The sequence below is a fragment of the Macrotis lagotis genome, chromosome 3 (assembly GCF_037893015.1).
Source record: "Macrotis lagotis isolate mMagLag1 chromosome 3, bilby.v1.9.chrom.fasta, whole genome shotgun sequence".
NCBI lineage: Eukaryota > Metazoa > Chordata > Mammalia > Peramelemorphia > Peramelidae > Macrotis > Macrotis lagotis.
Genome location: NC_133660.1, coordinates 64,032,486 through 64,049,194, shown reverse-complemented (window position 1 = coordinate 64,049,194; position 16,709 = coordinate 64,032,486). Strand labels below are relative to the sequence as shown.

Genomic DNA, 16,709 nt, shown 5'->3' with positions numbered 1-16,709 from the left:
CTCTCCCTAATCAGACCTGCGATTAGATCAAGGCTACTCCAACTAGTCCTGGGTTGACTTAAGGTTCCTGACCTTAACAAATATGCTTGCCTAATGAGGTCCATACATATTACTATATACTCCCCCATGATGACTTAGGCTAATCATATCCATTAGATTGTAACCCTGACAATTCAGACCAATGGCTGGCTCAGAGGAGAAAGTCTTTCAAACTGTGTACAAGAGGTAGCTAGGTGGCACAGTGGATAGAGCACCAGCCCTGGAGTCAGGAGTACCTGAGTTCAAATCTGGCCTCAGACACTTAATAATTACCTAGCTGTGTGGCCTTGGGCAAGCCACTTAACCGCATTGCCTTCCAAAAATCTAAAAAAAAACCAAACAAAAAAACCATGTACAAAACAGGACCTTGTCACAATTCAAGGATTTTTTTCAGCTAGAAAAGTTACTTTTCTGTAGAAAAAATACTTTTCTGTAGAAAAGTAATAAAAGCCATTTTTCTCACTTCCAGACTAAGTTTTTATAATTATGAGTCATTTATAACAATCACTACAATAAGATGATTATATCATGGCAAATTCAAAGCCAATTCTTTTGTAACAAAAATTGCAGCTTTCATTCCAAAACATTAGCTTAAAAAAACTCATCATGTAATAATATAACTTCCTTTATATATGTCAGTCATAATCTGAATACAAGAAAATTAAAAATCCATTTACTTCAACAAAAACAGTGCCTGCTCTGAGCAAGGCCATATACTAGTTGCTGGTACAAAGTAATCCCTTTTCTCAAGGCACTGATAGTTCTATTATGTAGAGAGACAGCAATATAAAGTAGAGTGGACCAGGGAAGTTCCAGTACCACCTGACACAAAATTCTAGGATATGAGTCATTGCTAAAAAAAAATTTGAAGCATTCTCCAAAGCTGTTAAAATGTAAGGCCATTTTTGGAGGAAAATAATGAGATACAGGGAACTCCTAATGACTAGATGACTGGATCAATCATGTTACCTAGTAACTCTAGAGAAGTAAATTTTTCTCATTCTGGGGTTTACAACTTTCAGGAGGTCATACTTTGCCTTTTCTCTACAACAAAGGGTCAAGAGAGAAAATTCCTACACTCTTTTTCTCAACCTTTAGAGAAAGCATTGGAAACATCATTCATAGCTTGTGAGATATGTGCTCAAATATGACCTGGAGAGAAGGCTCAAGAACATTATTCCTGAACATTATTCCTGATAGGTCTATGTAGAAGAGAGAGAATTTTGGATTCTCTAGGTGGTAGAATCTAAAAATCTTGCTTTTTAGAAGAGAAAGTATATTTCCTAGCTGGCATCAGCTTTGAAAATTGCTCTATGGGTGACCCCAAATTCAAGAATTTTGTAGTTCAAAGATCTGGGCACAGAGATTTTGTGAGAGATTCCTAATTTCTCCTTGGAGAAAAGGAAAGAGAGGGTAGTTAGGTGGAGCAAGTCTGGCCCTGGAGTCTAGAGGTCCTGAGTTCAAATCTGCCCCCCCACATACACACACATGTCCCTGACCCTACCCAGATGCTTACCTGACCTACCCTGAGCAAGTCACTTAACTCTGATTGCCTTGGGAATAAAAGAAAAAAGAAAGTGAAGGATAGTCCTAGAGAGTCTGATGAGAAGGGGTGAATTTCAGCAAATACCAAAGCATATTTAACTGTAGGAGATGTCTACATCACTAGGAGGCATTGTAGGTCTTGAGGAGATGGTGTAGTACTCTGAGAAAGGAACTCATTGATATAATAGAGGCTTGCTCTGATAGCAGCCCAGTGAGATAGATTCCTTTTGTGGAGGTTGAATAAGAAATGCTGATGGTGGATTTGAGATTATTTTTTCATTGGCTTTTGAGAATCTTTAGCAATTTAAGTATCCTCTATGGGATGAAATATGAAATACAGGCTATTCTATACATACACACACACACACACACACACACACACACACACACACACATGCCAGTTACATTTGGGACACTCTAGACATGAGACAACTTTATTGTAGACATTCTTCTAGATCAATCTCTCTGAGGACAATGAACCAAAGAAAGATAAATTAAACTTCTCTGGTTCTGTTTTAAGTCTCAACTAAAATTCTACCTTCTACAGAAAGTCTCCCCAAACCTCTTTTCCTTGTGTTAATTATTTCCTATTTATCACACATATAGTTTGCCTTGATCTATTTGTTTTTATCTTGTCTTTTGACCTTTTTATCCCCAGAGTTTAACCTTGTAGGTTCTTACTGTTTCTAGAAGGAATTGAGATGAAGTCCCAAATGACATCCAGTGTGTGTGCAAGCTCAGAGTCCTTGGGGATAAGAGATCAGGGATAATCAAAACTAGAGTATTTTAAGAGAATGAGGGGACTTTCTATTCTTATTGAGACATACTGATTCTTTGTGATCCCATTTGATTTTTTCTTGGAAAAGATACTAGAGCAGTTTGCCATTTCCTTCTCCAGCTCATTTTACAGATGAGGAAACTAAGAGAAACAGGGTGAAATTACTTGTCCAGATTCCCCTAGTAAGTATCTGGGGCCAGATTTAAACTCAGGAAGATGAATCCAGACCCAGCATTCTATCCACTATGATGACACCTAGCTATTCCTATCATTGCACTAACATTTGGAAGGATCACAAAAGTTTCTGTATAGGTGTTATCTAACTTGTTTGGAATAGTCTGTTTAAAGTAAGAGAAGGCAGGACTTCCAGTTAAGATGGTAGTCCTGGTCTTGCCCAAATATTCCAGCAAAGATCTAAAGAAAGGGCCAGATCAAATCATGCTCAAGAAATTCAAAGAGAAACAACATTTTCCTCTAACCCAGGACTTGTATGCAAACAAATCAGAAATCTGTAGACATTGGGGGAGGGGTGTTTTTGGGAAACCAGGAGAACAAGAGAACAGGTGAAAAGCCTTCCAGAGGTCCACTTAGGAACACTCCATTAATCTCTGGAGCCTGCAATACTCTGATGTTCTTGGCTGGTCCAACTCCACAGGTCTTTCATCCTAATGAAAGCAGATTACCACTCCAGCTGACAATAGGGAGAGTGATGACCTCACCCCAGGGTATAGCCCACCATTGATTGAAGACAAAAGTATTTAACAGCTTCCATCATTCCCTCCAGGCCAAGGGAGAGGGCCACAATCAAGGTCACAGACACTCCAGAGAAGGCAACCAGCACCCCCTACTGGCCAGCTGGAGATATAGCACTCAGTGAATAAAGCCTCTAGGGATCCCAACACTAAACCTCTGTGAACCACTCTCCCTAACACAAGGTCTTAGTAAAATGAAGAAAGGACAGAAGAGAAAGGGGGGTCCACAGAAAAATTCCTAGAAGGAAAAGACCCTAACTCAGAGAGACCTAGAACCTCTGAGGGGGAAATGATCTGGTCTCCAGCACAGAAACACTTCCTTGAAGAAATCAGGAAAGAGTGTAAAAATCAATTGGAAAATTTGGGAGAGACAATTAAACACCTTGCAACAAGAAAACAAATTACTGGAAAATACAATTGGATAAATGCAAAAAAGAAAATAATTCTCTCAAAATCTCAATTGGTCAAATGGAAAGCTCTTTCAAAAATAGAATTGACCAATTGGAAAAGCAGTTGCAAAAGGTAGAAGAAAAAAATTCTTTTCTAAAAAGAAGAATGGAGTCTGTGGAAACTAATGACTTCATGAGACAGCAAGAGCCAGTTAAACAAAATCAAAAAATAGAAAAATTAGAAGAAAATGTAAAATACCTCATCAGCAAAACCATTGGCCTTGAGAATAGATCAAGAAGGGACAACCTGAGGATTATAGGTCTTCCTGAGAACACTGAAGAAAAAAAAAGCCTGGACTTAATATTACAGGATCTAGTCATGGAAAATTGCCCTGATATTATGGAACTAGAGGGCAAAATAGTTATTGAAAGAATACATTGACCCCTCCAGAAAGAGATCCTAAAATGAAAACACCAAGGAATGTTGTGGCCAAATTCCAGAACTATCAGATAAAAGAGAAAAGCAGCCAGAAAGAAACAATTTAAATACCAAGGAGTCATAGTAAAGATTACACAGCATGTGGCTGCATCAACATTAAGGGATCAAAGGGCCTGGAACAAGATATTCTGAAAACCAAGGGAGCTTGGAATGCAGCCAAGAATCCACTATCTGGCAAAGCTGAGCCCTCTCTTTCAGGGGAAAAAATAGGCATTTAATGAAATGGAAGATTCCAACAATTACTGATGAAAAAACCAGAGCTAAATAGAAAATTTGGACATCAAACAGAAGGTTCAAGAGACACATAAAAAAGGTTTTAAAAAAAGGGGAATAAGGGAAAAAACTGCCATCCAATAAGATGGAACTGGCTATATCCCAACATAAGAAAAAGATTCTCATAACTCTTGAGAACTGTAACTCTATCAAAGAGAATATACTTAGCCAGAAGTGATGGACACTCATGGCTTAGCCATGAAACTGCTACCCAATGGGATGAAACTGGCTATAACCCTACTTGGGAGAAAGACTCTAATAACTCTCAAGAATTGTAACTCTATTAGAGAGAATATACTTAGCTAGAAGTGATGGCTATTCAGGATTTCCTATAATTCAGATAGAATGATGTAAAAACACTTCTTCCTTAAAAAGGGGGACAGGAAGGAGACGGGAGGATGGAGGAAGTTGAATGGGGTAAATCTCACTACATTAAGAGGTACAAAAGACTCATTTTAATAGAGGGGAAGAAGGGGGGGAGATGAGAAACACCTGAATATTCCTCTAATCAGACTTGGCTTAAAGTTAACTTACACACACACACACACACAAACAAACACACTCAGTTGACTTAAAAAACATCTTACCTTTCAAATATTAAAAGGGGAAAGGGGAGGGGGATGGAGAGAGGGAGGGGGAGAAAAGGGGAACTAACAAAAGGAAGGGAAGGAAAAAGGTGAAAAAAGGGAAAGGGGAAAGAAAGAGGAGGGGCTGGATATAGGAGGGCAAACACACTGAAGGTGGAGCTATTCAGAAACAAAATACTGGGGAATATGGATAAAAGCAAAAAGGGAGAAATACAAAACAGAGGAAAGGTAGCATGGAGGGCAATAAAGAGTTAGTAATTATCACTTTGAATGTGAATGGGATGAATTATCCCTTAAAACATAAGCAAATAGCAGAATGCATTAAAAACCAGAATCCTACAATATGCTGCTTACAAGAAACTCATTTGAAGCAGAGAGATACATATAAAGGTAAAAGGTTGGAACAAAATATATTTTGCTTCAGCTGAAGTGAAAAAAAGTGGGGGGGAACAATCCTTATCTCAGACAAAACAGCTGCAAAAATACACAGCATTAAAACAGATAAGGAAGGAAACTATATCTTCCTAAAATGTACCATAGCCAATAAAGTAAGTTCAATACTAAATATGTATGTACCCAAAGGGATAGCATCCATATACTTAGAGGAGAAGCTGAAAGAACTACAGGAAGACATAGACAGCAAAACTCTACTAGTGGGAGATTTCAACCTCCCGCTCTTAGATTTAGATAAATTGAATCATAAAATAAACAAGAAGGAAGTTAAGGAGGTAAATAGATTGTTAGAAAACCTAGATATGATAGACTTATGGAGGAAAATGGATGGGGATAGAAAGGAATATACCTTTTTTTTTCCTTCAGTGCATGGCACTTACACAAAAACTGACCATGTACTAGGGCATAAAAACCTAATAATCAATTGCAGAAAGGCAGAAATAGTGAATACATCTTTCTCATATCATAATGCAATAAAAATCATATGCAATATTGGGCCAGGGAGATATAGAACCAAAACTAATTGGAAACTGAATAACCTCATTTTAAAGAATGAGTGGATCAAACAACAAATTATAGAAAGAATTAATTATTTTACCCTAGGTAAACTCAAAGCAGCTGTCAGGGAATGTATTCTACCTTTAAATGTTTGCATGAATAAATTAGAGAAAGAGGAAATCAATAAACTAAATATGCAACTAAAAAAATTAGAGAAAGAACAAATTAAAAACTCTCAATTAAATACCAAATTAGAAATTCTAAAAATTAAAGGAGAAATTAATGAAATTGAAAGCAAAAAAAATCTGTTGAATTAAAAAAATAAAACCAATTGGTTTTATGAAAAAACCAATAAAACAATAAAACTGATAAAACTGATAAACCTCTGGTCAATTTGATTTAAAAAAAGAAAGAAGAAAACCAAATTGCTAGTATCATAAATGAAAAAAGGTGAACTAACCACCAATGAGGAAGAAATTAAAATAATAATTTTGTAATTATTTGTAATTGTAATTGTAATAATTAAATTGTAACAATTAAAGTAATAATAATTATTTTGCCCAACTCTATGCCACTAAATTTAACAATCTAAGCAAAATTGACAAATAATTACAAAAATATAATTTGCCCAGGTTAAATGAAGAGGAGATTAAATACCTAAACAACCCTATCTCAGAAAAAGAAATTCAACAAACCATTATTGAACTCCCTAAGAAAAAACTCTCCAGGGCCTGAGGGATTCACAAGTGAATTCTACCAAACATTTAAGGAATAATTGGTTCCAATTATTTATAAGCTCTTTGGAAAAACAGGAGAAGAGAGAACTCTGCCTAACTCTTTCTATGGCACCAATATGGTGCTGTTACCTAAACCAGGAAGAGTTAAAACAGAGAAAGAAAATTATAGACCTATTTCCCTGATGAATATAGATGCAAATATCTTAAATAAAATCTTAGCAAAATGATTACAAGTTATCACTGGGATAATATATTATGCCCAAGTAAGATTTACTCCAGGAATGCAGGGTTGGTTCAATATTAGGAAAACTGTTAGTATAATTAATTATATTAAAACAAACCTATCAGAAATCACATGATTATATCAATAGATGCTGAAAAATCTTTTGACAAAATACAGCACCCATTCCTACTTAAAAACACTAGAGTGTTTAGGAGTAAATGGACTGCTCCTTAGAATAATAAGCAGTATCTATCTGAAGCCATCAACAAGCATTATATTCAATAGGGAGAGGCTAGAGGGCATTCCCAATAAGATCAGGGGTGACACAAGGATGTCCATTATCACCACTACTATTCAATATCGTATTAGAAATGTTGACTCCAGAAATAAGAGAAGAAAAAGGAATTTAAGGAATTAGAATTGGGAAGGAAGAGACAAAACTCTCACTCTTTGCAGATGACAAGATGGTATACCTAGAGAATCCCAAGAAATCATCCAAAAAGCTACTGGAAACAATTAGCAACTTTAGCAAACTTGCAGGATATAAAATAAACCCTCATAAGTCCTCAACTTTTCTATATATGACTAGGAAGATACAGCAGTAAGAACTAGAAAGAGAAATCCCATTCAAAGTAACTTCAGATAATATAAAATACCTGGGGGCCTATTTGCCAAGGCAGGCTCAGAAACTTTTTGAAAACAATTGAAAACAATTACAAAACAGTTATCACACAAATAAAATCAGATTTAAATAAATGGACAAAAATCAACTGTTTGTGGGTAGCTAATATAGCAAAAATGACAATTCTACCAAAACTAAACTACCTGTTTAGTGCCCTACCAATCAAAATTCCTTTACTTAAATAAATTCATATGGAGAAATAAAAAGTAAAGAATTTCCAGGAATTCAATGAAAAAAAAGTGCAAAAGAAGGTGGCTTAGCTCTACCAGATCAAAAATTATATTATAAAGCATCAGTCATCAAAACTGTCTGATATTAGTTAAGAAATAGAGTGGTGGACCAGTGGAGTAGACTAGTTGCAATAGCAGGAAATGATTATAGTAATCTGTTTGATAAAACCAAAGAGTAAAGCTATTGGGATAAAACCCTCTCTCTTCAATAAAAACTGCTGGAAACATTGGAACTTTGTATGGAAGAAACTTAGATTAGACCCACACCTTACACCCTATACCAGAATAAGATTCAAATGGATACAGGATTTAGACATAAAAAACGATATTATAAGCAAATTAGAAGATCAAGGAGTAGTTTACCTGTCAGATCTATGGAAGGGGGAGCAGTTTATGACTGAGGAAGAGATGGAGAACATCACCAAAAACAAACTGGATGATTTCTATTGTATTAAATTAAAAAGCTTTTTGCACAGATAAAACCACTGTAACCAAAATCAAAAGAAATGTAGTAAATTGGGAAACAATCTTTACAACTAATGATTCTGACAAAGGACTCATCTCTAAAAATATACAGAGAACTGAGTCATTTTAAAAAAAAAAGCCATTCCCCAATTGACAAATGGTCAAAGGATATGCAAAGGCAATTTACAGATGAGGAGATCAAAGCAAGCCATAGCTATATGAAAAATTGCTCTAAATCATTAATTATTAGAGAAATGCAAATCAAAGCTTCTCTGAGGTACCACCTCACACCTCTCAGACTGACTAATATGACCACAAAGGATAATGATCATTGTTGGAAGGGTTGTGGGAAATCTGGGACACTATTAAGTTGTTGGTGGAGCTGTGAACTCATCCAACCTTTCTAGAGAGGAATTTGGAATTATGCTCAAAAGGCAACAAAAATGTGCATATCCTTTTATCCAGCAATACCACTACTGGGTCTATACCCTGAAGAGATGATGAAAAAGAGTAAAAACATCACTTGTACAAAAATGTTCATAGCAGCCCTGTTTGTGGTGGCAAAGAATTGGAAATCAAGTAAATGTCATTCAATTGGGGAATGGTTTAATAAACTGGTATATGTATGACATGGAACACTATTGTTCTATTAGAGACCAGGAGGGATAGGAATTCAGCAAAGCCTGAAGGGATTTGCATGAACTGATGCTGAGTGAGATGAGAAAAACCAGAAAAACTTTGTACACCCTAACACCAACATGGGGGTGATGATCAACCTTGATGGATTTGCTCATTTCATCAGTGTAACAATCAGGGACAATTTGGGGCTGTCTATGATGGAGAATATCATCTGTATCCAGAGAAAGAACTGTGGAGTTTGAACAAAGACCAAGGACTATTACCTTTAATTTAGAAAAAAAAACTGATATCTTACTGTCTGATCTTGCTATCTCTTATACTTTACATTTCTTCCTTAAGGATATGATTTCTCTCTCATCACAATTTGGATCAATGTATACCATGGAAACAATGTAAAGACTATCAAATTGCCTTCTGTGGGGGGTGGGGGGAAGTAAGATTAGGGGGAAAACTCAAAATAAATAAAATCTTTTTAAAATATATTGTCTTATGTACTACATAATTTTGCTATCTCTAATATTTTATTTTCTCCTCAAGGATATGATTTTTCTCCCAACCAATTCAATTTAGATCAATGTATAGCATGGAAACAATGTGAAGATTACAAGATTACCAGATTACCAATGTGAAGATTACCAAACTGCCTTCTGTGGGGGATAGGGGAGGAAAGATTGTAAAATTCAAAATCTTACAGAAAAATGATGGGTAGAAACTACTGTTGTATGTAGTTCAAAAACAAATAAAATATTAATTTTTAAAAAGGAGTGAATTGGTCAGAGCTGTGTCACTGAAATATTAATTCAGTGAAGTACGTTTCAGAGAGGGGAGAGACTGACAGCAAGATTCTAAATGAGGGAGCTAATTCAGTAGTCCTGATAGGAGACCCTAAACATCTGAACTTGAATAGTGGTAGTGTATTAGAGATTGGGTGAGAAGAGAAGGAGTCAATAGATATTGTAGAAGTAATGAGATATTCTAATTCTATGATGATTTTAGATATAGTTGTTATTTTATGAACTGACACATACACACATGATTTGGTTTGCTGAACTGTGCAAACCAATAGTTGGAGATGGTGGAGGGGATGGTAAGAGGGAGAATGTTATTGGAAAGTAAGAGTGCAAGTGTAGCAAAGGGTATTGTTTATGGATTACAGGGAGATAAGAAAAGGCATCTCTAGCATTTCCTCTCCATCCTTCTCTTGGGGAAATTTTTGTTTCCTTGCAATGAGAAATAGGAGGTTAGGGCCAAAAGCTGGCCACCTACTCTCCTTAGAGAGAGGGGATACCAGGTCAAAATTATATCTCTCTGCTTCCTTAAATATTATTAATCTGGGGGGGGGGCGTTTTTATATTCAAGTTTAGCTTTTGATTGTTATTGGGGAAGAAGGACTTGAAACTATATTCAAGGCTTGACCTTCTTCCCATCAAATACCAGTTCTACAGTGCAATACAATATAGCAAATAAATCTATTTACCCAAGTTGATTTAAAAGAGATCAGAAATCAGAGAAAGTATATAGAGAAGAACATATTCCAAGCAATTAAAAAAATGAAAGAGCTCTCTTATTGGGGGTGAAGTAATATAGCTCAGCCAAGATAGAGAAACCCAGATCTGTAGCCTAACAAGCTAGGGAGAAGGACATGATGGAGAATACCAGTTTCTCTCATTTTGGCTTCTCACCAGTCTCTTTCCCTTCAGTGAACTGAGGATGACATCATGTATCTTTCTTCTCCAAGTTGGAGGCCAGAAGAGCCAGGATCTCTCTTCTCTCCTGCTCTCACCAATTCTTCTAGCCTCTTACATAAGCTTAGGATATTGAGTAATCCATCTTCTCCAATGAAGGAAGTCCTATACATTTGGCCCTTGAAGCCAAGGGCTACACAAGCAAAATAAATTTCCTCACCTGAATGGGGAAATTAAAATGGAAGAAAGAAAGAAAGTAAAAAGGAAGGGAGGGAGGAATGAAAAGAACAAAGAAATGAAGGAAAGAACTAGAATATAGGGTATGCTTATCAATTGGGAAATAGTTGAACAATTTGTGATATATGAATGAAACAGGGTATTACTGAACTGTAAGAAATAATGCAAGAAGAGATTTCAAAGAAACCTGGTTAGTGTGAACTGATGTAGCACAGGGAGAACTATAAAAAAAAACCCAACTCAGTAGAGGAAAACAGTTTTGAAACACTTAAAAACTGTATCCAATGCAAGGATCAGCCACATCTGTAGAGGACTTCTGAAGAAGCTTGTCACCCATCTCTTGACAGAAAGCTAAAGTGCAGAAAGATATACATTTTGGGGGCATGGCTATAGCTTTTATAAATTTATTTTGCTTGACTATGCCTATTTTATGTTTTTTTCTTTCTATTGTTTCTTTTTAATTTTTATTTATTTAAGACTATGGGGTTAAGAGTGACTCTCCCAGGATCACACAGCTAGGCAATTAATGTGTCTAAAACTGAATTTGAACTCGGGTCCTCCTGACTCCAGGGCTAGTACTCTATCCACTGCCCCAACTAGCTACCCCTACTATTGGTTTTTAAATTAGGGGTAGCAGTCAGTCAGCAATAGTGATTCTAAGAAAAAGAAAAAAAAAGGTCATAGAAATACACACACACACACACACAGAACACAGCACAGAATAGCAAGGAATGACAGAAGTTGACAGTGAGAAGTGAGGCAGAAGGAAACACAGAGAAGCAAGACAGTTCTAAGTTATATATAAATTAGATACTTATTAAAAAGTTGTACAAAATAGAGATTCATGGTTTTGTATACAGTGAATACTCTTTCTGTGTCCTGGTATAATATAAACAGATGCTGCTCTCTTTTTTGGTGTTTAAGTTTTTTTTTTTTATTTGGTGTTTAAGTTTTTTTAAAATTTAATATAGATGTCAAGAGTACATTCAAAAAGAAAATATTTCATAGAATCATAAAACTTAAAAGAGTTGGAAAAGACAGTAGTGGTTATCTAGTCTATACAATTTCTAAGAAAAATTAACATGAAAATGTCTAGGGAATATTAAAATATAAATCTATAACAGTTAAATGCTTCATTTCAATATTTTTTTCAAATAGCTAAAAAAATACTACTATCTCTACAGGTTGGGGAAATGTTCACAATAATGCCTTCATCAAGTGCCAATCATAATATAGGATCTGAATAATAATGAAGCAATGGCTTTGTGATGACTTTGTAAACTAAGCTATTTATGCTTTGGGTTCCTAATTTGTAGGACTATTGTGAGCAAAATTCTTTGTAACCTATAAAACACCATACAAAAGCGAGTTGTTAGTATTTTACTTAAAATTTCCCCATTTCCTTCTAATTTGATCTTACATACCATATGTTATTACTCTGTTGATGACCCCTGTGGGTGGGCACATTTGAAAAGACTTCGCTTTCTTTGATTCTTCCAAAAGAATGATTTCTTCCACTGTTTCATCAGCAAAGCCCTAAAGAAAATAACAAAATCTTATCTAAAGTATACTTTTGATAAATGTTTTCTGATCTGAGTCAATTACCAGATATTCTAAAAACATAAAAACTTTATTATTATCATTAAGAATGGGAATGAGGGGCAGTTAAGCAGTACAGTGGATAGAGGAGTGGGTTTGGAGTCAGGAGAACCTGGGTTCAAATCCAGCCTCAGACATTTAGCTAGGTAATTTGGGCAAAATCACTTAAATGCAATTGCTTCTCCCACAAAATAGGGACCATATAGAGACTAACATCCTATAGAGTTTTCATTGATAAAATTATAATATTAATATTTATGTTCATGTAGTGTATCAGTTTGCAAACAATGAATAAAGTGTCAGAGGAGTTACCACAGTGTTTTAGAGTTCAACTTGACTCACAAAATTATATAAACATAAATTGTATGACATTTGAATGTGTATTTAGATAAATATCATTATATATATATATATATATATATGTCTTTATAACATATATATGGTTGAAAATCCCCTCAAAAATTCATAACTAGACAAGGGTTAAAAGATTATGAAACTCATCACATTCAAATTAGATCAATGCATACCAGGGAAACAACATAAAGACTAACAGACTGCCTTCTGGGGGGGGGGGAAGGGAAGCAAGATTAGGAGGAGAAAATGTAAAATTCAAAATAAATAAAATCTTTCTAAAAAATATTATGAAAGATAAATCAGATAATTTCTACAATATAAAATCATTGCTTTGCACATAGTCAACCAATTTAAGTAAAATAAAGTTATAAATTAGGAAGAAAATCTTTTCATCAAACATCCAATAAAAATCTGATGTACAAATGTTATGGGAAATTAACACAAATTTATGACTAAACTTATCTTCAATAATAATGATAATAATGATAAAAATGATAAAAGTCAAAGAATATGAACATCTTTCAAATAGTAGAAAAAAATGATCAACCACCATTTTAAAAAATATGTTCCAAATCAATTAGAGAAATGTAACTAAAACACTGAGATCATCCCACACATACATACATACACAGACAGATCATATTGAAATAATGGTCAACAGTGGGGGAAATAATCGTTGGAAGGGTGGTGGAAAAGACAGACATGCTAATGAGAAAGTTGATTTAATAAGTGAGGACCTCTACTCAAATTCAATTAGTAACAATCAATCTGATATGATTCTGAACTCTGAATATTGGTGCCATAGATGTAAAATTCAGATGGTAAAGATCACTTGCTCAATCATAAGCTAGCTAGAGACTCTACCCTTGTTTTTCTTTCTCTTGACAACCAGGTCCCATATAGCAGAGGTTACTCAATTGCATGAAAGTCTCAATTTAGTTTTGTATCTGTGGACCAAGCAAGTGATTATCTTATGACCACCTAATCAGGATATATATGTGTATATAATATATTATATATATGTATATATATATATATATATATATATATATATATATATATATATATATATATATATATATATATATATAGCTTGTGCCATCTCCCCCTGGCTAATCTAACAGTATCCTGTCTTATGACTATCATAGAACCACTTAAGTCAGTGGAGATGCTCCAAGTTTCATCCTATCTATGATCCTTTCCTAACATATCATTTTTGACCCTCAAGAACAAGGTCTATCAATGAATGAGATTCTGTTTTTCCACCATGGTTCTTTTGTATATCTGGCTTATTGTTTTTAATACATTATAAAATTTAAAAAAAGCTCTGGAAATTATCTATCCAACAACTTCACTTTATGGATGAAGAAATGGATACTTTGAGAGGTAAAGTTATTTGCACAGGGTCATATAGTAGACAGCAGAGCAGGGATTTCACTCCAATTCGATAAAAATTTATCAAGTACCTCCATTATGCCAGGCATTGTCCAAGGTGTTACAGAGAGATAAAAATGAAACCAAACCTATTCTGAAGTTTTCATTTCACTTGTAAGAACTTAAATTCTAAAGGTCATTTTTAGGGGGCCTTGGAATCTCATTGTATGGCAGGTATGATTCTAGAAGACCTCAACAAATGGCAAACTATTTGAGTACAAACAAATATAGTTTCAGTTTCATTACCACGATAAGGTTGGGGGGGGGGGGTCATTATAGGGTTAGCCAACAAGTAATGAGGTTTTTGGACTTGTTTTACTTCCACCACAATGCTCATTCAACTCTAAGCCAATGGGGCTAGCCCTCTTTCACTTTTAGCTTAATCTATTTTTCACTTGTAATCATTTTGTTTTGCCCCCCCCCCTTTAGCAACTCTATATGCCCATAGTCAACCTCTGCTCATTCTCCCAAAACATTTCTCACACTTGAAGAAGCAAACACTGAGAAATCTGATTAGTGTCTAGGTTTTATATGGAATTTTCTTTAAAAAAATTATAAATGAACCTTCCGCCTAATTACTGAAATATTTTTGTAAAATATGATCAACTTTACCTCATTAACTTCTGTGTTGCTTTCCATTTTGGATTCCATGATGTCTTTGCTAGGAGGACTTAAAAGGAAAAGAAAAGGAAACTATTTTAAAAAATGGAACAAGAGCATATACTGAAGATCAAATCAAATGGGATGGCTTTGTCTTCAGACATTTTCTTTTTAATTACCAGAATAATGTTGGGTTTGGGGTCATAGGTCTAGGTTCAAATTCTGGATTTGTCCCCTTCTCCTTTTGTGATTTTAAACAAGTCATTTACCCTTTCCTGGATTTATTTTCCTCATCTAGGGAATGAAGAGGTTGAACTAGAGAAAATAAAAGGCCTCCTACTCTAAATTTTATAACTTTTAAGGTTTCTTCCTTTACATTGCAATAATGAGCAAACTGTTTTCATTTGTTTTTGCCTATCTGACCACTCCTCAGTTTCTTTTGCCAATTCTTTTTTATTTCTTTAAGATTTTATTTATTTGGGGGGCAGAGCCAAGATGGCGACAAAAGAGGATCGTCTCTTAGGTGCTCTCTTACAAAACTTCTAAACTAAGGACTCTAACTAAATTTTTGAGAGACAGAACCCATAGAGGGACCCAGTGAGGCAGTTCTCCTACTCAAGGTAACCTGGAAAAGGGCAGAAAAGCTCTGCTCCCTGGGGTCAGAGGGGCAGCCCACCAGAGGGGTGGCCTGCCAGAGCTAAAGAACTTCAGCCTCCCAGAGTCAGCCCCAGGGCACTGGGAGCTGGGGCTCACAGCAGCGGGGGAGTTTACTGATCTACAGCCCAGGGAGCACTGGGCAAAACTTGGGGGAACAGCGGGGGTCCTCTGCCAGAGTAAGCACATGAAGCCCAGCCCTCAGGGCACACAGAGAGCAGACTGGCCACTTCAGCCCAGATCCAGGAACAGAAGCAGGTGGAGCCAGTAAGCAGGAGCCCCCAGGGCATGAGACCATTGAACCTAGGGAGGGGAGTGAAGAACGAGACTGGGGCTCTGAACACATTCGGATCCTGATCGATGTCTAGGCCCCGCCCCACTGAACAGCAGGGCCCCCCCCACCTCAGCCCCCTGTCAGAGGGAGGCGCTTATGGTCATTCACAGACCAGGAGGGAGGACAGAGCCTCTCACACTGAGATACTTGTGGGAGTGTCCCAAAAGCTCCAGAAGCACCCCAAAAACAGGCTTAGGCTGGGAAAATGAGCAAGCAGAGAAACAAGAGGAACACCACTGAGAAATATTTTGCTTGTGATCCCAAGAAGGATCAAAATACTCAGTCTGAAGATGAGGAAGCACAAGCTCCTGCATCTAAAGACTCCAAGAAAAACTGAAATCGGGCTCAGGCTATGACAGAGCTCAAAAAAGACTTTGAAAATCAAATGTGGGAGTTAGAATAAAAACTGGGAAAAGAAAGGAGCAAGACATGCAGAAAAAACATGAAAATGAAGTCAGCAGCCTAGTCAAGGAAATCCAAAAAAATGCTGAAGAAAATAGCATGCTAAAAACCAGCTTAGGTCAAATGGATAAAACAGTTCAAAGAGTTATGGAGGAGAAGAATGCTTTAAAAAGCAAAATTGACCAGATGGAAAAAAAGATAAGAAAACTCTCTGAGGAGAACAAATCTTTCAGGCAAAGAATAGAATTCAGGGAGATTGATGAATTTACGAGAAACCAGGACTCAATACTTCAAAACCAAAAAAATGAAAAATTAGAAGAAAATGTGAAATATCTCATTGAAAAAACAATTGATATGGAAAAAAGATTTAGAAAAGATAATTTAAAAATTATTGGACTACCTGAAAGTCACGATCAGGAAAAAAAGCCTTGACATCATTTTCAAAGAATTACTACAGGAAAATTGCCCTGATATTCTAGAAGCAGAGGGCAAAATAGAAATGGAGAGAATCCACTGATCCCCCCAAGAAAGATATCCCAAAAAGCCAACCCCTGGGGGCAGCTAGGTGGCGTAGTGGATAAAGCACCGACCCTGGAGTCAGTAGTACCTGGGTTCAAATCC

General features: G+C 36.0%; 1 protein-coding gene across 7 annotated transcripts in view; it reads right to left on the bottom strand.

Annotated features, from left to right (window-relative positions):
* Positions 1-16,709, bottom strand: part of LOC141517600 (sodium/hydrogen exchanger 9B1-like) — a 108,483-nt gene that overhangs the window by 61,078 nt on the left and 30,696 nt on the right. For all 7 annotated transcript variants that reach the window (XM_074228782.1, XM_074228787.1, XM_074228784.1 and 4 more), the window contains 2 exons: positions 14,711-14,768; positions 12,136-12,247 (listed from right to left, as the gene is read on the bottom strand). In XM_074228782.1, the coding sequence (XP_074084883.1) occupies positions 12,136-12,247; positions 14,711-14,749 (151 nt within the window). In that variant the 5' untranslated portion in view covers positions 14,750-14,768. The remainder of the gene's footprint in view (positions 1-12,135; positions 12,248-14,710; positions 14,769-16,709) is intronic.